Raw genomic sequence first — 23,079 nt, 5'->3', positions numbered from 1 at the left:
GCTGCGTGATTCAGTCCTCGTTTCAATGGATGGCGATGACCACTTCTAGTAAGCGTTTTACCGAATCAGCTTCAAACTACTAAACATCGGTCATGTTCGCCTGCTTTACTCTACTCTGCTCTTACATCTAGGTTTTATGAAAAAGTTTACCATACCATGTCATTTTGGTTACAATCACTGCGTACTATGCTATACCTGAACATAACAATTAGATAGCTAGCTTAGCAAAAGAGGAGGCAACAAGCATATGAAACAGGGAGACCTGTTTCTGTATCTTAACAAATATTCGCTTTTAAGTAGGAAAACACATTTTTGGACAGCCTTAAACGCCTTAAAGTGACTGATCGGTAAACTCTTATCCTGGACGGGTTGTATACAAGTAAACCCCGCGCTCGTGTACTTGCGCCGAGCCACAATCACACAATTTTCACAGTTGTTGTCGCGAGCGCCTCGTGCCGTAAGGGAAGTTATTGAGAGAGAAGTAATGAACAAGGACAACTGGACATTACTTATATGCGCTTTAGTGGGTTTTACTACCTCGCATTTGTACTACTCGACAACTATTTTCAGTTATTTCTCTAATTAGTATGGGAGTGCAAATGATAACGTTCCATCCCAATTCATATCGTCCGTACCCATAATCTGTGTGATTCCAATACATGGGCTATTACTAAACTACCAGACCATTTATATATAATAACGATACAGAACCGCTGCTATTGTTTCTACTTCAATAATATTACCCCGAATGTGTAACAGCTATTTTTAGATCGAAAACACTCTTTCAAAGTACAGAAATATGTGCCATATTGAAATCTCGATCGATGATCTGGGTATCTATCGTACTGCGCGAGCTAACTGATGACCTGTAGTTCCGGCAGTTGTTGTCGAGAAGTGTATGTGTTGTAGAGTGTCATACGTAGAGACATTTTTTTTAGTTTCGACTAGAAAAGTATATTTATACCAATCAAATATCAAGATTCATTTAAATTACATTATCCTTTTTTAACCTTAAATGCATCCATTACAGGGCATGAGGAAATGTCGAGTGCTTCATGAAGATTGAAAAGAAAGCCTCGGTCGAGAAACTGATCCCTAAAAGGCTCAGCTCAATAGCCTTATGAAGAGTGTTTTCGACATGATAAACCGAGCAATTATAGAAAAGACGACATATCCGACGTAAACACAAACACAATATATAAACATGTGCAAGTGATTAATTAGCACATTTCGCTATGCACACGTGTATATATAGTGTGCGTTTGATACACATATGGGGTAATCATTAAGTTTCTGCATTAAAGCGTCCTATCTCGAAAACTAATAGAATTTGTATGGAGTGTAGCTCAAGCAGAACGGCGAGCATTTAGAATATTCGATCATTGTATTTGGCAAACACTTCAGCTAAATTAAGAAAGCGGTCTCCCCGTCGGACGTGTTGGTGGGCGCTGGAGTTATACTTGCATGTCAACAGACTACCAATAATCACCATATGAAAATCCTCGCATATTCGAGCACATAAACACCTAATTTCATACACTAAGATCAAGTTAAAATGTAAAAAACTCTTTATTAGAATATCAGATATGCGCTCCGAATGAGAGATCGATGACTTTAGTAGAAATAAAAACAATACAAAATTTCTATTTCAATATTCACAAACTTGATTTCATTATCAACTTAAGTTAGTTATGCATAACACTGACTGTATGCACATTTGCCTCGTAGTGACCAAGCTGACTGATCGTTTTGCTGTTCTGAGTAGAAAGAAGAAGGTCTTCAAAGAGTGCCAAATCGAATTCGCGGATTAAGAAATGCTAGTTTAGATGTCTTTCTCCCGTACTGCTTTCCAGCACGTTTGTGTTCATTTCATAAAACGACACAAATTAAACAACGTCGTTTCCATTGCAGGATCCCTTCGGTTAGGCTCAGTAAAAGATGAAATAGGATCGAGTAAAGCGGTCCAACTAGAGTTGAACCCCACCGGGGGGTGACAGGCTCGATCCGCTTTCATTAAGGCCGATCGACAACCACAGCAATGGCCACTTAATGTTGTTCCGTGTGCGATTGTCCCTTCCGAAAATAACATGGTGCTTTACCATCTGCGTCCACCTTTAGGCTACTTTCTCTTTGACTGCGTCTCGATTTACGTCAAAGCAACGGCGATTGCCTTGCTTTTGATGAGTGCGTCTGCTAGGGGAATGAAAACAAACCTCTGATGTGGCTATCGGGAGCCATAATGACGTAGAAGCGGGCACGACCGCACGAACTCAAACTATCCGGCAGCTATATCAAGGATTTGTATGCGGTTAAATTACACTGTGCGTGATTCGAAGAATTACTGCTATTATTACAATAGGAATAACTAAAAATTCACTAATTAAGCTAAGTAAGAAAAATAAAAGTATCGCTAACGTAATTGTAGTGATAAAGAAGGGCAATAGGCAAACATGAAATCATTAGGACTGGTTTCATCTGTTGTCTTCTAATTATGATTTTTTTTTTCTAACTAAATGGTCGCTTGACTCGAACTGCTTAGTATGTACGATGCTGCAAAAGTTGGCAAATGATAGGTTCAAAAATGAAATACGTTATCGTTCTCAATATAATTAATGAGATTTTGTAGTTCATAAGGATAGCAAATGAGTAAGTCGATGAAAAACAACAAGAAGCGGGTAACTCTAGATAGAAAAAAAAAAAAAAACGTAAAATTCTCGGCTTTATTTTACCTCAGTCATAATGTCAATAAATCGGTTGCGTTCCACCCATACCAACATGGCCTACCGATTAAATGTGTGTAAGTTCTCTTTGCAGCACTACTATCGCAAACAGCAAATTATCAATACTATCATTCACAAACCACGCGCTTCAATTCATACTGGAAGTTTAGAAAAGACCAAACGCTTGTAAGAACATTCTGAGAATTGCCAAACGCGTTCGTCAAAAGGTTCTGCCATTATTACCAGGTGCAAAAAGGGATACTGTGAAGGGATATACTATCGAAGCTGATATACGGGTCGACGAAGGACATAGCTTCTGGTAACTGTCGAATCAACTGTTTAGCGTCTTCGTAGATCGAATGAGTCTACGTAGCATTACTATACAGAGCCAAAAACCTGCCATTAGACTGACCTGTTATTAACACGAATAAAACCAATTATAGGCTAAATGAATACCTTGGGCCTTAGAGGCACCATTAATCTACCTGCTTTCAACGATAAGGTCTACACTTCAAATTTAAGCATTCAATAACTGTTTACTGTATAAAAAAGGTCTTCAGTAGTAAGAAAGCACGAATCATTTGGAGATTTTGTAGATGAGGCCAAAACGAGCTTACATAGTTTCCGAAAATAATTCTTGCCTGTCATCACAACGCGATCTGTCTCTAAAATTTTGATTTGATGGTAAAAGCACTACACATTTACCCGACGTCTAGACGTAGCAATGGTAGAAAAATACGGTGTCGTTGCTCCAACAACTGGGGAAAATATGGAGTTGCTTAAGTTCCTTCCAGGCTGACTTTGTGGCCTAATCGGTTCCACGGACTCGACAAAACACGCCTCTTTTTCTCTTCCGTATCTTTGTACTTAGCAAAGGTTTTTCGTCACTTCGATTACCGTTTATCCTAATTCTGTTAGTTAGCTAGTTTTGTGAACCTCCAAATAGCCGTTATCGTTCAGATCTACATAATACATCCCCCGAACAAACATCAGATTATGATTTATTAATCTACTATGACAATTTTTAGCTGAGGCTTCAACGAGAGCTTCAATCGTCGCAAAAATATGCTTATTTAAAAAAACGAGTTACAAAGGTAATTGTAACTATTTAGTAATATTCCTGCTCTTCATAGAGATGCTGTTGAGCGAATGTGCTCAGTGGGTGACTCTATATCAATTACCACTTGTTTCAATGCAGTACAGCAATGTACCGAAATCTGTCAAAAATTACCCTTTACAGAGGCCTAAGTTACGAATTACGTAAGTGATACTAGGGATTACGCTTATTGGTTTCCACATAGCGTTGCTTGATTTTATCGCTTTATTATTTAATAATCGTTGATGTTTAATAATCGTGTGTGATTGGCAGCTGACTTTTTTCAAACTGAGCGACTCTGCGAGATTTTTGTTGTCTTTGGGAAATCCAGCTAGTCTAAATGTTTCCGAATTTTACGTCCGGCACCGCCGTTATGCGTCCAGCACTAAACGAGGTACGTCCATGCTCGGAGTCAAATCTGGGTCATAACGTATCCCTCAGATTTAGCAGACAAGTTTAGCTAGTCCAAATGAACACTATTTAATTAAACGAATTTGTAGCAGTTTGTTTAAACTGAGAAAATAGCTTAAATATTAAGTTTATTGCATCACTGAAAATTTCGTGCATATCTTTCGATGCCCATTGGCGTTACCATCTAACGATTCATAGAAACTGCAATAGTCTAAGGAACACGATCATATATTTTAATGCTAAAGGTCTTGTTTAAGATTTAACTTACATAGATGGCGCAACTTGCACTGATAGACTTTCCTATTCAATTCAATGCAAAAATAAACTGGCAACAACCAGACACGTGCTCATGATGTCACTGAGTTCCGCTGCTAATCGAACGAATGTTTCTAATTATCAATTTAAGAGGAGCACTCATTATTCGATCGTACTTTGTAACGGCAAGGATTCTCGCTCATGTGACAGAAGCTTATCCTTAGCTTAAATTTAGAAGCTTAGATTTTATTCTATTCGATTGTAGGCAAATGTTACGAGATTTTTGAGGAAGATATTGCGCTGTAGAACTCTGTGTTAACCTAGTTGTTGACTTTTGGACGTTATTATTTGTTCTGCAAGGCTTCCTTGAAAACCTTAATTAATTCATTGCCGCTATTCTATATCGACTCACAAGACTTTATTTTAAGTCTTTCTTATTACCTAACATATTTTTATATACTTTTTTTTATATACTTTAAAAAAATAGAATTAGGCCATATGTTGACGATTTAAAGGCATATGTATACATTTACCTACAGGTATGTAACGCTTTTTCGCGGTAAATGTTTTGTCATGCCTATTTTAGTCTCATAAAACTGGGCTACTGGCTAAAACTAATCTGCATTCCCAGACACATTAAATTGGTACTAAATGTTTACATGGATAGGAACAGCACTATATTTTTAAAGCCAAACGTTTCATTACATTTTGTAACACCGAATTAAATGGCACATGGATTGACGTATTTCTTAGATATTCTGAAATTGTTCAATACATGACAAACAACACAGTTGATTAATATTATTATAAAGATTAGCAAAAATATCATAAAGAGCATTTTCAATATAAAAATTAGTAGCAGATTTGAGTTTTTCGTATCAAATAGAAATCAGAGCGTTTCTAGATATTTTTACTAGCCAATTTAAAAATCCAAGAATGATTGGCAGTTACGATTAGGTATCCGCAAAGCAATATACTTATAAGTCTTGTTGCTGTTTCTATTTATTTTTTTGCTATTCCCCTGAGAAAATTATAATCAAAAGCCTAAACTAGTTCAGATTCTTCATTCCAGTAGCGCTGGCCAGCTGCAGCGTCACTTCCAATATCTTATAGCCCACAGTTCCTTGTCTGGTGGGTTAGGATCTACTGGACGATTTCTTCAGATGGTCAAAACGCTTTCTCATCCAACGTAGTTGCTGGCTAATTCGTTTTTCGTAAATCCCACAGCCACAAAAAGCTGTAACAGAGAGATCATTGCGCTCGTCTTGAAGAACCTACGAAGTCTCGGGTAATTTTCGCAAGTTCCTTCGTCCATCAATACCTTACTGGCATTCCTGTCTGGTCTGCGGAAAGCTTATGCACGCATTCGTGAAACTTCATACTTCTACTACAGCTGCAGAGGCGGTCATAAGCGTAGGGACAATTGGCAGATTGGTGATCGAAGTTCCACATCGAATTTTACTCGCGGGAACAATTTAAAACTTTCAGCCTTTGTCTCTTAAAATAATCAAGATGGTATCATTGCCTTCGTTCTAGGCAGACCAACCTAATTAGTGCAATATTAAATGAACTGTATTGAGGCGAAAAGGTGGGCAGAACAAAAACAGAAAAACGCTCAAAAAAAGTGAGTAGACTTCCACAATTCGCGCAGAAATCTACACGCAGTAACTCGTAAACCGCTCGTTTGGAGTTCGACTGATCTGCAGCAAACAGCGAGGCCAATCGTCGTTCGGTTGGGAGAACTAGGTACAAATAGGATACTGCAGCGTCAAACCTGTAATGTGTCATAATCTTCTGTTCCATCGTTCCTATGGACCACTCTTTTGCTCACCAACCGCGTTTCCTAACAGCTTCCACGAGCACTGGACAACAATTCATATAATTGGTAGCTTATTCGTATCTTTTTGAGCGTATTTATTAATAAGGCCGAAAGGAAAGAAAGAAGAGAATTGATTGTAACCGAGCGTTGCCAAAGAACCGTTTCTGTAACGAATACTCTAGAGTATATTTCCGATTTCATATCAATGGAAACTTGTCGTAATATGTGAATCAAAATCAAGTTCGAACTTAGTGCACTGCGACTTAAACTACAACCAGTTCTATAATGAGTCTGTCAGACAGGACCCTTTCGCTCCTGCTATCTTCCTATAGATGTCACAATAACTACTAATATATTCGTATTCTCATCCACGGTGGTTATTATGATGGGTAGCACCACTATCTTTAGCCTATTTGTGTATTCAGCAAATTCCAAGTGCCCACTCCAATGAACTGAACCGGACCCACACTTGTGCAGGCAAACGTTGATTACCTGCACGCACACAGATATGGGCCAGGAACACGTACCTAAATCTTCTTAGCACGATTAGTTAGCAGACTCACAGAGACAGAAACAAATCGAAGCAATGCATCCGTTACTGCATAACAGCTCCCACCACAAGCAAAAGGGGTCGATTTTGACCTTTGGTTATAGTGGCAGCGAGGAAATGTCTGCCAAACCAAGAATGCAAGGAACGGCCATAAAGCCCACGTGATGCCCAACAATCTAATAGACAAAGCACTGACTGGCCTGCATACGCAAATTGTGAGACGACACTTTGACAAAGTCGAGAAGGTACTTTGAGGAAGCACTTCAAATGCAGTCTCCTCTCAAGTTAACACAATCGAATTCCCGTATCGAGGATAAGGGACATGATATTGCCTACGTATTAACCATTAACAATGTCGTCAAGTGACGGACACATTGCGCAAGTTCCTGCCCAATGAAATTAACCTACAAAGCCTTTCTGCATGACGATAACGAGGATCGGTAACTGAGAACGTAGCCATAATACCCTCAGAGCGTTAGACCCCACAAATAGGGAAGTGAACTGAATAAAAACAGTAGTAGTTCTGGCTTACAGAGATCGCCCCAGGCTCACCTTTTCTTCGGTAACAAAGATCCAATGTGCTTGTAGTGGATTTCACTAGAGCTTATTCATTAAATGCTGTAGGTGAGAAAGTTGCGACAGCGACGTGCCATTAGGGTTACACCGTATTCTCTAGCAGAGGCCGATCATTTAATGCTTCGATATTTAGTAGCTAACCTTCACGTTAAACGTAACGGTTTTGCCCTTCTTTTGACCGTCCAAGTTTGCCCGAACAGTTGGCCGAGCTTTTTATCAAGGCATCTAGTGGAGTGAGCGAATCGGGTGACTGGCAACGACGACGACAATACTGACAGAAAGCTCATCGATTGTCTACCGCGGTTACCTCTTCTCGTCTGCACCGCTTCTCAAATTTGTCTTTCAAAGGAAAAACCAGTAACACCGAAAAATAGGCATTTAGCAATAGAAAAAAATATTTCTCTGTTTTTTTTGTTACAACTGAATTTGAACATTTCAATTCGAGACATGCGCTGAGCGCTCCAATGAGGACAGTCGTGCTATAGACGGCGAACTGGTAGAAACCCATCTGGGCACACACATCCGGTCTTGACGCATTCGCCTTTTTTGTTTCCGCTTTTTATTTGTTCACTTGGCTTCTGGCGACACGTATCCACCCGTGACTAAATTCAGTTTCTATCAAAGAAATGCGCGGTTTTTGATTGAAAACGACTAACCTTTTTCTAGACAGAAAAAAAGAATCAACAGATTCAGTTAGGTAGACTGTTCGTAAATAAATCCCATGACATCTTGGCTGACGTTTAATATGTTGGCAATGATGTAGGTGTGAATCATTCAATCTATAGAGCATTAAATAAGAGCACAATATTTCGATAGTAATAACAAATAAAGATAAGAAAAGATATTACTGGTAAGGTTTCAATAAAATGGTTTTTACTGTGCATAGCAGCTTCAGTCCTGTAGAATAAGAGTGATCAAAGCTTTATTTGAGTATTCAATCTGAAAAGTACATTTGTGACGCAAGAAAAAAACAAAAACATGGGATTTTCGGGCTGTGGTACAACTAGAAAGAATCCAATTTACCGTCAAATATTGTTCGATATGTCGGCAGACGTTCTGTCCAGTAAGTGATCAGACGCATGAAAGCTTAAATCCCTTCTTCAAGAGAACTCGCCCTGTTGCGCTGAAATAATTTGTGGATCTAGGCTGACGCTCGGATTTCTCTTTCATTGGACCCCTTGAGTGAATTCAGTGGTTATAACACAAGGTGACCTATAGATGTGATATGTAGCCCTCGGCGATCTCTGTACGACGGTGGGATTTATCTAAGTTTGAATTCAATAAGTATTCTTTATCCAATGACAAGGCTAGAAAGTTAGCACAAGACTAATTTCCCAATAGAAAACATAAATGGATTTTGGGTAGGGTGACAACGCTTTCAACTGACATGCGAAATTTTACAATCCACAGAATCCAACGAAGGAATTACAATTGAGGTAATTAGAAAACATATTCGATCGCAACTTTAAAAATAAGGTAATTCGGCATAGGACGGAGGAACTGATCACATAGAAAACATTTCGTCGATAGCCTTAAGATACTACCTTAAACTATATGGATCATATTAACATTCACGACTTGAAAATTATGAAAGAACAATTTTGCTTTTTCTCCAAAGTTATATCTAATAATATTAATAAGCTAGTATTCAGCTTGACAAAATTTGTGACTGGACCGTTTATACGTAGAGATATTTAAATACCGATTTCTCCAATTTATTTCGCTATTTTTTTTTTAATATTTTACGCTTAATAAAGATAGCACGCTGTATCGGTCTCGAATTTATACATGACACAGGCCCCTAAATACGAAGGCGGTATCATATTGAGACAATATTCTGCGGCTTTCTTCCAAATTGAAATACAAAGTCAGTTCTGCCGGAGCCAGTCAATTAGTTGGCATGACTCAGCGTCCGGTCGACACACGACTCTTGCCTACGGGCAGGATCCATAGCTGCCGTTAAGTGACTTGCATCTTAGCATACTTCAGCAAAAACTAGCGGCGGCGAGTCACAGATGGCCTCTTAACCTTTATTCGTCTGAGCTTCGTCTTGCCCGTCTCTTTTTCAATTTATCGACTAACTACTCTTGAGAGCGATAATCTAATTTTACGAGGGCAAATACACAGTTTGCCATCTATTCGAAACAGACTATTCGAATGACCAGGCTAGGTAACTAATCTAAACTACGTAGCATTACAGCGATACATAAAATTGCCAACCTGCGCGCACTTTTTTTAAGTAATAATCATCCTATTTTTGTTGAGTTGCTGTGTTACAGATACTTCGGCCTCTTTAATTCTGTCAACACGAGGACAAACAAAGCGTTACCGCTGTTGTACCCGCTGCTTCCACTGCCGCCATTGTCGCATGCACGCCTCAGTTTAGTCAGTTTAGGTAAATTATTATTCACCATTGCTCCTTTAGGTGGCATTTCACAGCGTTGTCCTGCCATCAGTCGTTGCCTGCCGTCCAAAACACGTTCTCACCGTAGTGGTCACTTCACAACGACTCTACCGCTGTGAGTATTGACTCGCTTAGGAAAATGGAGCGGGCTTAATGCTACTTTATAGGGCAGCAAGTCATACATTTATCTGTTTTTTTACGCATTGCGTTTGCTTTAAACGTGCGTCGATGAAACATATAAGGAGCCCGAAGAAGAAAACTAGTAACACCTGCAGGCACGTCAGGATACTCCGGCACCGTACCAGCCGCTTACTCTGCCACGGCACTTGTCTAGGGCGAGGACCCAGGACTTATCTGATAAAGCATTCTTCGCACCTACTGGAATATCTTCTCAGCCGCAGTTTTGAAGCAATTTATTTGCTAGACATTTAGCAGGAGCGGCTGCATCTAACTTGAATAGAGCTGGAACTCACGAAATTCAATTACCTTGGCTTCTGGTTTGTTTAGATCGATCAAAGGCGGGTACTTTTGACGCCTGTTTTACTCAAGTTGTGTTGGATGGTCCCACAAGGAGGTCGTGCGTGCATGGCCTTATATTTGCATCTCGTCTAGATATGCACATAGTTCATTGTGTATTAATATAAAGTAGTGACTATATTGAGTAAGATATATATACATCTTAATGTAGAGCTTCTTGTCGGGCTTTGATATTGTCTAAGTTGTAGAGTCATATGTTAGGGAGTTATTTGCTGACCTGTCTTTTTACTGTCTGATGTTTTACTTTTATTGTATTTAAGACGGACAAGAACCTTACTGCTATACTCGACCTATCGAGTAGAATGGAAATTGTCGGCGTATCCAATCATTGGAGGATTTCTATAAAGATTAATGATAAAAATACAAAAACATGTCTTGCCTGTTAGAGTGTAACTTATAGAAATAGCTTCTTGCACTCATGCACAGACTAATCGTTCGAATATGGTGACATATGAGAATCGATCCTATGAAGAGTATCAGTCGAACGACAGTAAACTGAGAACTGTTTATGAGAAGTCTTAATAGACGACGACGAGAAATTTAATAAATAAATAAATAACGATGGCTTTGTCAACAGGTTCTTCCTTGAAGACTAAGTTGTATAATTTTAGACGAGCCTATTTTAAAGTAAATAGGCGCTTTAGTGAATAGAAGGAGACGTACTCGACTGTCCAGTCCTTAAAAGATATTCATATCTATTAAGGTATCCACTAAAAACGTTAAGCTGTAAACTACAAGTGTAAAAACGTTTTCTAGTGGCCTTTTCACCGGTTTAATAATTACACAGTTCGACTGGACTTCAATTGCGGTTTCTATTTGGCATAAAACGCATGCTGTTGAGAATAGCTAATACCATCCATAGTCAGTAGTAGTATCTGCCGTTTCTTGTTGTTTGTATTTGACTTGTTAATCAAAACAACATAAACAATTATATATCTATTCTAGCAGGTATTATACTATAATAGACTTATATCATAGTCTATAATAGACTTATGATTACTCATGTATAACAAGTACATCTATACCTAGCGACGATGAGTATGCATTTACTACTAAGCAAAATTTTAATCACGAATCATGGTTGCATAGATAATGATAAATAGTCCATAATTGGATGAAAAAAATAATCGAAAAGAGTACCTTTATTAGAGGGACTGTATAGATGTTTATTTTCCTTTTATACCAAAAATCACAACTTTCAACCATTTCTTCATACACTCCATGGCTACGACTGAATAGCGTGTCGAATTTGCTTAACGCCTCTGGCATTTCTTTTTTAATCGAGAAAAGCTCGAAGAAGCGACCGCCAATATTGCCTTTGATATGCTAAGAGATCGTGCGAAAAGCAACATCTCTTTCCACCGTCGCATTATGTATGACGCACCCCGCCCTCTAACGGGAGGTTTTACAAGCTGAAACAAAGATATTGTTTAATTATGTTCAGAACAATACTATTGTATTGTATGAACATAAGAACAAAAACAAATAGGTAAATAACATGTTCTGCATTGACGAATCGATAAAACTGAGTCCTCCAAAGGCTATCAATGATACATTCTGTTGTCTGTTTGTCTCAGTGAAAGTCTATCCAGTACCGAAATAATAATAATACCAACTACTGCTTCGGCTTCAAACTGAGCCTACTTGGTTTCAAAAATACCCTTTGTCCTAGAGTCTTTCGTCCTAAGAAGGACGTCTATAGAACACCTATAACATGTAAATATTAAATTTTGTTATGCCAAAAAAAATTATGATTAATAAGATATTATCAATTATATATTAAATGTGTTGCCACCAGGTCTAACCATAGTTATCTAGGTCTGGTTGGTTCACGTACTTGAATTTAACTCCTAAAATTATTATTCGTATCACTATTAAAATGCGTTCGGTCGACAGTGATAGCGCAATGACGCAGATTGTTACCACTTATCTAATAGTTAATAAATACCACAAAGGACGGTGTAATGATTGATGCATTGACGCAACTTACCAATATATGATTATGTAGATAGTAATTATAGCCCGTACATGTGTTTGTAAAAAAAATACTAAGCATCAAGATGCTCTATCAAAACGAAAATTGTGCCGACCAATGTTTCTGGATCAGCCGAATGCACGTTCTGCCTTACGTCGAGAAAAAGCATGTGAATATATTTCTACGAATGGCTTATTTTGTTTTCGACGCGTCCAGCTTGAATGTGTTGCCACTTAAGGCAATGTTAAACCTACCAGACTAAACAGCCGGCCAGGACAAGATACATGTATAGCGCTTCGATAGATGAATAAGGCTTCAAGGTACCTGCAATACCGACTTTTACTCAGTAATACGTATTGTTGGAGATCCTCTTGAATAGTCGCGTATAACACTCATAATCGCTTGTGTATATCCTTAGGCCCCAGCGATTTATGTTCTTCGTTGTAAATACACAACTGGTTTCGGTTCAAAGTGACCGATGTGTGTACGGAATTCACAAGCTCTACTACTACGACCTAGACGGTACGCACTCGTTATTTATGTAATTGATCATATATATATTGTTATACATCATGTTCTGTGATCGCTAACGATCTTTACTCAAATCGCTAGATATTAAAAAATTACAAATTGATGCAGAAACACGCATTGGCCAAACTCGGCACCAGCTAGAATACACCTTGCATTTTATATGAGAATAGTTCCCAAAACTTGGTGCGAGATATTTCGTCTAAGCTTGTTTGATCCGACGCAGCAATTGTTACTACTCATATTAGTACCACCAGTATATACGTACACATGGGCAAAACCTGAACCAAAATATGTACTGCGACACACTAATTATCTTACACAAATGTTGTCAGCCCCTATAATACAACTGTATCGTACCCCACATTTGAGATGAATACATCTCAAATCATAATTGACATTTTTTCGAAACGCTTGCGCTGCTGATAAAAATTTTTTTAAAGACAGTTCTCGTATGCCTTCGAACCTCGTAAGATGACTCAATTAAACGAGGATGAACACTCGATCCCCTTTCTTTTCCACCTTCCATTAACAAGGGCTACTGCCTCTGAACGCCAGCTATTGCCATTCGTCCGACCTACGTCTCGGCAACATTTACGGATGTATTTTCAGTCGCATCGCACACGTGCGACAATAAATGAACTATTGAACTGCATAGAGTAGAATTAAAACACATGTTCGGAGAGCTACAGAAAAGAGCTCTTATGCAAGCGCAAATGGAAGAAGGCCAAAACAGAAGGAGAGAATACGGGCTAATGGGATATCGAATAGAGATTATGGAGAGACAGGATAGATACTCTAAATAGCACAACCATGAAAAATCCGGGGTAGGACATAATCGGTTGAAGAATGCCTTTCGCGACCGATCCTCTGCGGTGCTAATAAAAGGGGGCGGGCCTGGAGCAGCGGCTGAATCGACTGTACACCCGTGAGCGCAGGCCAACCGTTATGGGATAGCCGCGGAACCTCGTTATTACGTCGCATAGGTTAACCCCAATACCACTCACTCGGTAATGTCTAGCAGGATCTTGAGCGTATACGGCGGAACTATACAAGCCGATGTCATACGCAGATGATATCGATATTGCCGACAAGATGAACCCAGCCGGAAAAACTAACGAAAACTCGTCGTTATAAAAGGAAGCACTTAACATACACTAAAAACATGAACACACATAAATGCATTAACATAACATACCCATCGAGATAGCACATATTAAATTAATAAAAGTATTACTCACGAGAAGACTGCATGTTGTTCATATGTTATACTACAGCTGGGTACAAGAACATTCTGTCGATAATAACAAGATTAACCGATACGAAATTGCACATGACAATTAATAATTAAAAACATAACAATAACGATGACCATAACAAAAATAAATAGTGGATATGGTCCATATATAATTGGTGGAGTGCCATTACCTTAAACAGCGAACAAGATAGGTATTTAGTACGATGGTACACAGTAATGATGGTTCGGTACAAAACTGTGTTGTATAGACCTTATAGGATAGATTTTATCACGTTTAATATATATCCAACGAAGAGTGAGTGTTGCTCGTATCTCTTATGAAAACGGTTCAGAATCCACGATATTTCCGATACACGTTAGGTAAAACAGCAGTATTCCAGTAACAGAGGAGTATTCCAGGCCAATCATAAATTCACTTTTATTGGATTTCTATTTGCACCTTGTATGTAGATTCTAATTATCAGCGGTTTAATGTACAATGAACATTATCATTTACCGAATTTTTTTGGCACTAGTTTAGATCTCTCAATATTTTCAAGGCGACAGGATCGGGGCGGAGGGTCGCTGTAGTTGGCATATTATCTATTAGTGATCAGTTAGTATCTGCATATTCGAAATGATCAATGGCGCTAAATTTTGAACTAAAATACACAGCCTCTTTGTATCAGCATAACTTATCTCAATGACGGAGACTGACAGCCATTTGGTTACTATTGATTCCTTTTATGCAGCTTTCGGCTCCTATTAAATGCTGGATGGGTTTCAGTGTAGGATCAATACGGAACAGAGTACTTACGGTTGCCGTGTTTCACAGGCTGCCCGTGATAGCTCTGTGGATAACGTTCTTTTCTGCTAATCTGACGGACACGTTATTTGGGTTCTAATCCGAACATAAACACAGTTCGTTCCGTGCTGGGAGCTGGCCGTCTAATAAAATGGCCAACGGCAGTGCCGAAAATAAAACCCGACACATTTTGTGTGCTATGAAACTTCCTATTTTGTCTTCTAGTGCTTCTAGATTCTTCATCTCCTCACAGACGTTGTATACTTTTTACGTCCCTTAAGCCGTTAGGCATTACATTAGATAAGTTTTGTCAAATCTATTTGGGTTACAAAGCGGCACGATAATAATATTACATCGTAACGATTTGCTACCGTTAAAACGAATTCGAACCAGCGGAAGCCGCATGGCCATGGTGACCATGGCAACGCACTCAGAAATGCGCATTATAGTCACTCAGACCAGTCTGGGTTACATATACGTTTCGAGCGTCGCATCCTTCGGCATTAGCAACAGCCGGTTCGCATTATTGTTCTATTCCTGCCTTCCGGACGCTCGAATATGTGTCACCATCGAATGACTCGCAACGCTTAATAGGAATATCGCTGCTAGGCTATTACATGTTTCCCTGGGGCTACTACAGTTTTTATTACATCTCGTACCCCTCTCCCCCTTCCGCCTCTTTCTTACAACCTCTACTAATATCTGATATAAAAAGAAACTTGTGTGAGCTCATTTCTACGATATCAAATATCTTTATAGCTAATAGCTGTCAGTCGCTTTCAGTGTCAATAATCGATGGCATATGGGTCAATGTCTGCGCATCACCATCGCCCTCGAAGCCTGTGTCGAATTATTTAAAGGTCGTACGCGCGAATCGTTAATATTGTTATAGACATGTAATATATCGTTGAGCAACAACAATAACAACAAACTCACCTCCTGAGCCTGTGCTCGTGTTTGCCTAGAAACGATGTGACGACGAATTCTTTACCATAGATCGATAAGGATCCAATATAAATAGTCCAAAAGCATTTCGGTGCGGGCAAGAGTAACTTTGGCAGTGACATGGCCACATAAAATGTTTATCCTCAGTGGTATCGTCTGCTGGCGCCTGCTCGTTCAACGCCGACTCAACAGCGAATTCTGGATTCAATGAAGTAAGCTCAGGCGTGAGGCGCTTATTTCCCGCCAATTTGGCATTTGCCTTCGACTATGCTAAAATGACAGATGAAACCTTGCAACATCACCGGTATTATTTTGTAAGAAATTTATCACTCGGCACATGTTCTAAACAATCGATGGGTGGTGCTATCAACACAAACGTATGCAATATAACTTGCGATCCTAGTTAGTCATGCTGGTTTGACCTATACGGTGCTAAGCGGGTATGAATTATAAGCGAGAGTTAATTCTGCGATGAATCTTCAAATCAAGATCGTTAGAAACACAAATGAAGCTTTTAAAAATGTCGAGTTGTGAACATTTGTATTGAATTTTTTTTGTTGCTTTGGCAAAATTGCTCCTGTTGTATGAACATTATTGCCAACGTTGCATTTGTATCTAATAACTTTATGACTCAAGTAAGAAGACAAATACGCACAAATTAGAGTCGAATAAAACACCTCAAAAATAGTTTCACAAGTGTTAAAAACAAGTAAAAATAAATGTACCTATTGTGGTACAGCTTTAAACTTCAAGAAGTTTCTTGAATGCTACTGATACTGACGTAGATCTGTGGTAAAAAAATGAAACAATCGAGGTATAGAGAAATCCCCGTGATGATAACTTAGTGGATAACGTATTTGTCTGCTAATCTTTCAGACTGCTAACCTCAAACTAAAACATAATCGAACATATATATATATATATATAATATATACATATACTACTACCACTGTTACTAGCGAAGGCCAGTATCGAAATCATCATTTCAATATTGGGGTCGGCTTCGTAAGTTCGTATCGAAATAAAGAATGAGCTCGCTTCTTTGTGTCTTGTGTGTGTAATAGTCTTTTATATAATGGAAGGTGCGAATATACGCCTGTGGTTGCTTGGTTGTATACGATGCTAAGTCGCAGATTAATCTATTTCACACAATTAAAAAAAGGCGAACCCGTTCTTCATTTTGACATGTTTACCTTGCAACTCAACTTGCGAAGCTAAACCAAATATTGAAATTATGACTTCGGCCTTGGACAACTCTAGTAGTTTAGTACCCTAAATCGATATACAGAGTACCGTGTTCCACTAAGTGTTGCATTAAACGTGCGGCTAAATTTCTTTCTATTTTAATTTTTCCTCCGGAATAAACGTTGACCTCATATCGTCCCAGGCATACCGCAACAAAATTATAAGCCAGTCACAGTTTCCCAATAAATCCTAAAAAACAAATGGTCAAGTAAATTCCTTTAACTGATATCCTTTTGCTACAGAGTAGACCTCAACCCAATTTACCTACCCGGTCTTGTACCAAATCGCGCGCTTATCAGCAATAACCAACATGAGTGAGTATTCAAAAACATCGTAGAAAGCATTTCGAAGATCCGTGAACGCACAATATCGAATAGCCGTAAGTTATGGAATGACAAAAGTCACACCAACACCAAACTTTCATGATGGCTCTACATCCATGGCACGATGTCAACACCTCGACAGGCGCCTGGCCGCTTATTACTTAACCAGAACTGCGCAATGTGACGCCAATGCATTTCTTCTGCGGAAAAGTCATTCTATCCGAGTAGCGTAAGCGCACATAAGTGTTTCTGACCCGCCATTGTTATCGGGACAGCTACCGATGTTTGAACAGAGATGCAGAAAGAAACCCGGCAGGGATACCAAGAAATAAAGCTTGTGTTCCCTTATTTTGTCTTCGCCATCGCATTGCTGCAACCATTTATAGTCTTCTATCTATATTCCACATAATACTTCGCAATGTCTTACACCGTTGCAGCAGCCACAGCTACAGTCAGTAATAAGGAAAGAGGCGTCTAGCGAATACATTGTGCTTGTCAAGCAGAATGTTTTTCCCTACGACGCAATAGCAGCAGTACATATAAAGTGTATGCACACAAAAAAAGTACGCATCGTTGCCTATAAGAGTCCTTAAAAATTCAATCGTAAGTCGCGTAGTCGGGTATGTGAAGTCGTCTGGGCAGTGCTAGACACGTCGCAGGTACGGTGCAAACGTCATCAATAAGTTCCTTAGTTCTCCTATGGCTGTGTATGGAATAAGTTTACGGCTGAAAACAAGTGGGCGTCGCCTGAAACCAGCAAAAAGAATACCTACACTGCCGAGCTGATTACTTCTAGAAACTGCATGTATGCTATACTGAGTGGGAGTACGTTAGATCGTGTTAGTCTATAGTTTGCTACTGATACACCTTCACCCTTCGCCATTTCCACACATAAAGAATCAAAATTACGAAGTGCAGCTCCGGAAGCTCCGGTTCAGCCTATTTCGTTCGCTGGTGAACACAGCCATATCAACGGTCGGCTCACGAATACAAATTTCTTTAAATTAGGTTGCCATAAGTTACAACTAACTTATTTGTATCTAATGGAACAGGCAGGTAGAACAGTAGCCATGAGAGTTTGAAACAGCGCCATCATGGCGACGTTAACGTAAAGGTGGATGCACCCAAGTTGATACACCGAAGACGCGGCAGAAATGACAATAGAAACTGTAGTTTGAGGGGTAAAATGCTACAAATGCCATGCTGTATTTATGACTGAGACACTGCACCAAAAGTAGTCAATGAAAACGAAAGTTTGGATTTTAAGTGTTTTCGTTAATATATATTTTTTCTAACCATTTACATATATTCTTGCTCAGAAATTTTGTCTGCAATAGTGAGATATAGATGGACTTTTCGATCTTTGTCACATAGTAGATGATCACACACAACTCATAAAGGATATTCAAAGGGCTCAACAGGACTAGCGCTGAATTTTGAATTTTCCCGCTATAACACAATCTTATCCATTGAATCATATATTATAAAAACAAAATAAATACTAATAATGCTTAATATCGCAAAGCGGTATTGCCGTTCAATGTTTTCGTTTTCACTTGTATATACTGTCCTCCGTACAATTAAGGGGCAGAATCTAACGAACATAACGACTGTATTATGATAGAAATGCTTCGAATGCCTTTGTCGTGATGCCTCTGGGGTCTTACTGTGTCTATAACGAGTAAATTTTACGGATTTTGTAGGATCACCGTAACTCTGTTATGATGTGTTTTTATATGTTATATATGAAGTATGTTATGATGAGTTTTTATAGCGATGTTAAACGGAAATTTTTCAAATATTGTACTGATTCGCGAAGCTTCAAATCGATTTAGAATACGTCAAATCTACACTTAATGCGTTTCACCCGAACCAGTCATTTTTGCTCATCGATTTGTTTCAAATCTTGGTCGGTACTACCCCCATTGTCGCGGCAAAGGTGATAAATAGAAGAAGTGGGCGGGCGAATTTATTTCAAAAACAACAAACGCTGGTTTCTCTATTTGAAATTAATAAATTGTTACCACAACCTATACGGGATACCATCAAACATTTACTTGAATTAGGACCGCAATAACATTAGCACACGGATTACTAGTTTAAATACGATGCATGACGCGAGACTGACAAACTGACAATATCTTAGCTTCAATGATTATCACATTGAAGTCATTCAATTCAGTCGGGCCCAAGGAAATCGTTGCAAAATCGGTGTTTTCCACATGTTGCAAAGGTATGTTTGTATATGGTACTGTCGATCGCCTAATTCTACATAATAGTATCAAATGCATAATGCAAAATGTAAAATACAAAAACTGTTGCTTTGATGTAACGTAACGATAACACTTTGTATCTGGCTAATTACATGTCACATACTTAACTTTTTCCGTATGGCTTCGCTATCAGCTGTCGATAGTGTCGGTAAGGGATACTCTCAATGTACCGTAAGCTGAAATGACTCCGTGATTTCGAGTAAAACTTTGTCTGGTGTTGATTCTTAATTATGGAATAGTCTGCAAGTTATCTCGATTCAAAGTGATCAATCGTTCGAGATGCTTTAACCTTTGCGGATAGATTTTATCCTCTGCTCAACGTGTCTTCTGTACCCAGTCGACAATGAATAAACTTCTATAGACCCAGAAAAAGGTTGATTAATGCCTAGAAATGTAGAACGAGTTAACGTCGCCAATTGTATATGCCTGAAGCAAACCCAGTTATGCATGGGCCTTCCCTGAATGACCCTCGTAGTAATAGCTCACGGTTTAAATTCGGAATGACTCAATATATCGAAAGTGAAGGTCGAGAGGCAGGCGTGGGATGAAAAAAATCTTCAAGCCACCCAGTTGGTTGGCATGGAAGTCACAACACTTTCTAGAATAAAACGCCATAATTATGTAGGAAAAGAAAGGTTAAACGTATATTTCTTAGTACATAGCGGTAAACAGGCATATAATATTGAGGTATACTGAATTCGTCCTACTCAACGGTATATATCTAAATTTCGGTATCATAAAAGCTATGTATAATCCACATATACAAAGTGTATATATATCTTATAACTGAATAATGCCAAGGCAATTGAAGCCTGCCAGGCTCCAGTAGATCTTGTATTTCGTAAATTGCATATATGGAAAAAATATCAAAACCTATCAAACTTCTGTCAAATACTAGCTATCGCATCTCCTATATGTTTAAAATAACCCTACTTCTGTACAATCATTTGAAGTAACATATGAACAGAGCTAAACCGTCACAATGGGAAGTGTGGAAGTAGGACACATCAATGAACCTACCTATTAAGATAGGAAGGCACAGGTATTTTAATTATTTTTCGCATTATATTCTTACTTCACAGTAGCCATACGTATGGTATATATATATTTTCAAACAAGCTAGATCGCGATTCCATTGCTTCGCACAACTTAAATCCAGATTTCGCTTTAAAGTAGCACCGCAGGACAAGAAGTGCGTGTGTTAGACCTACAAATCAGTAACAGTAGAAAGTGATGAACGATAATAACAAATTAAGGACATACAGGTGACACATTACACAGTTTATGCAAAGTTAATGTCTCAATGCTCGGTTTCTAATTATAAAAATTAGAAATTAAACTGTGCTGATACCTTGAGCTGAAGTTTTGTCCAGTATGGAACACTCTGTTGTATTTTCGATTGTATATACTCCGGTGCACCCACATTTCATAAATAGCTCGTTTGGCTGAAAGCTAAAACCGGCATTCAGATATAGATCGCTTTATGCTGTCCTAATCGACTGTTGACTGTGGCGGTGTGAGACAGGTACCATGAGCAAATATGCAGTCCTGCGTTCAGCCTTCAGATGAGAGAAAATTATTTGAGCTTTTGACATCAAGTCACCGTCGTATGTTGAGAGCTCAAGCGACTAAACGACTGATACTTTCGCTATACGCGCGCATAATTGAGAACACATGCAAGCTTACCGCTAGTTTTGTATGCCCAGCCATTTCTCAATCATCTTGAATATTAGTCATTCCATTGACATTGTTTGGCTGTAATATTTATCGATTCCCACAACCATTTGTCCTTGTCCATCCATGTGTAATTAGTTTTGCATGGTCATAGTGTACTAGTCCCTGCAAGTTTGACTTGTGTGAATCAGTGTTTTTTTTCTTACACCTTGAAAAGGCTTCCACCTTATCCTGTTTCGAACAACATCGGCAGTTCGCGATTATGATTTCAACAACACGTACGTAGCTTCAGTTGAAGCAGGAAGCAATAGTCCGTTGAACGATGTCAATATATCATTGAGGGTCGCTATACATAGGCAATTATAGGCCTTTCTGTTTTTCTCGTTAATATGGTTCTCGTAAAACAGCTTTGGTCCTGGACTTATCGACTTACGTTATCTCAGCGGGAGTTGTGACATACATAGATGCTCTTTTTTTCATTAAACGACGTCCTATCATACTCATAGAACTATTGCTTTAGGCGAAGCATTTATCGAGCATTAGTTTCTATTATAGCTGCAAGTGATAATAGTTCGATCCGATGTTCATCGGACATTTCTCAACTAACCGGTCAGCCACTGTCTCCTAACATGGATATTTCAATTTTTCTCGCTAGAATTACCTGATTTAATTGTGGTCAACAGGTGTTTAAAACGGTCGCTTTTCGACGCATTCCCCTGGTTGATTCTCATTCATATAGAGGTAAGAGTTATGTTGGCCATGATTAAACGAGACGATAATTTCGTATTTGTGCATACGTACAATTGACATTTGCGCGTAAAAATCTCTCTGCAGCGGAAAAGAACGGCAGACATGGCTGCCGCGTGAATGTATGTAGGAGTTGTTGTGTAGAACGTTTTTGTTGCGACATTAAACTGACTCGGGAAGAGTTTAATGAAATCCAGTACCCAATTGTGTAGGTGGGCTATGATCGCGTACAACACGCTTGGTTTCCGTTTACAGAAGAATAGTTTCCAGCGCATAATCTCAAAGCGAAGCAGGTAGCGTTTAATCATTTTTCGATACTGCAGGTAAGTCGCCTGGGCTTTCTCACTCAAATATAAATGAATAAGACTATTGGATTGTAAACAAGCTAAACCCAGCTCTAATCGTTCAAGCAAACTCTATTGAGACAGTGCTTTGCGCCAAAACAGAACGAAAAACGCAGGATATCTATCTGATTCAAACAAACATATTAAACTTAGTAGCACACACAGGACAGGACCTGATGACCCGAAGTAGGTAGCGTATACATGTTGGGTATGTTGTCTACTCTTTTTTTTTTAATCATGGTAGCAACAGATTTATTTGTTGAATGTGCACCTATACACAAGATGCTCAAAAAGTTACGTAACTTTATTCCGGTTTGAAAACTAATCTCTTTCATTCAACTCAAATTTTCATTACATGTAAATATATTCAGATGGTGAGGTAAATTTATATTATGACAAGTCATGAAGGGAAACAGGCCGACAACGGTTAGCTCAACAATTTCGATTTCGATTTCAATCTTAGATAATCGGTGTGATTTTTAACTATCTAATTTTCCTGCTTCTTTCTTTCGAAAATGTATTCACAAGGAACCGAGAGCGGAACTGAATGGGGGAAAAACCGGCCTGCTTCGCGGCTTCTCAGTTTGGCAAAGAAATTTTTCGTTCAATCTGGGC

At 38.9% G+C, this 23,079-nt stretch overlaps 1 protein-coding gene across 5 annotated transcripts in view; it reads right to left on the bottom strand.

Moving 5' to 3' along the window:
• LOC111266288 (uncharacterized) overlaps positions 1-16,562 on the bottom strand; it is a 74,941-nt gene extending 58,379 nt beyond the window's left edge. The window contains exons 1-3 of one of the 5 annotated variants that reach the window (XM_022843656.2): positions 15,850-16,560; positions 12,598-12,667; positions 11,515-11,780 (exon numbers count right to left, since the gene is read on the bottom strand). In XM_022843656.2, coding sequence (XP_022699391.1) covers positions 11,622-11,780; positions 12,598-12,667; positions 15,850-15,980 — 360 coding nt within the window. In that variant the 5' untranslated portion in view covers positions 15,981-16,560 and the 3' untranslated portion in view covers positions 11,515-11,621. The other 4 variants (XR_002684001.2, XR_002684004.2, XR_002684003.2 and 1 more) reach the window with 4 other exon arrangements.
• Positions 16,563-23,079: the final 6,517 nt, after the last annotated feature.

This window comes from Varroa jacobsoni, unplaced genomic scaffold, assembly GCF_002532875.2.
Source record: "Varroa jacobsoni isolate VJ856 unplaced genomic scaffold, vjacob_1.0 scaffold_1069, whole genome shotgun sequence".
NCBI classification, from domain to species: Eukaryota; Metazoa; Arthropoda; class Arachnida; order Mesostigmata; family Varroidae; genus Varroa; species Varroa jacobsoni.
This window is presented reverse-complemented; position numbering and strand designations above follow the sequence as displayed.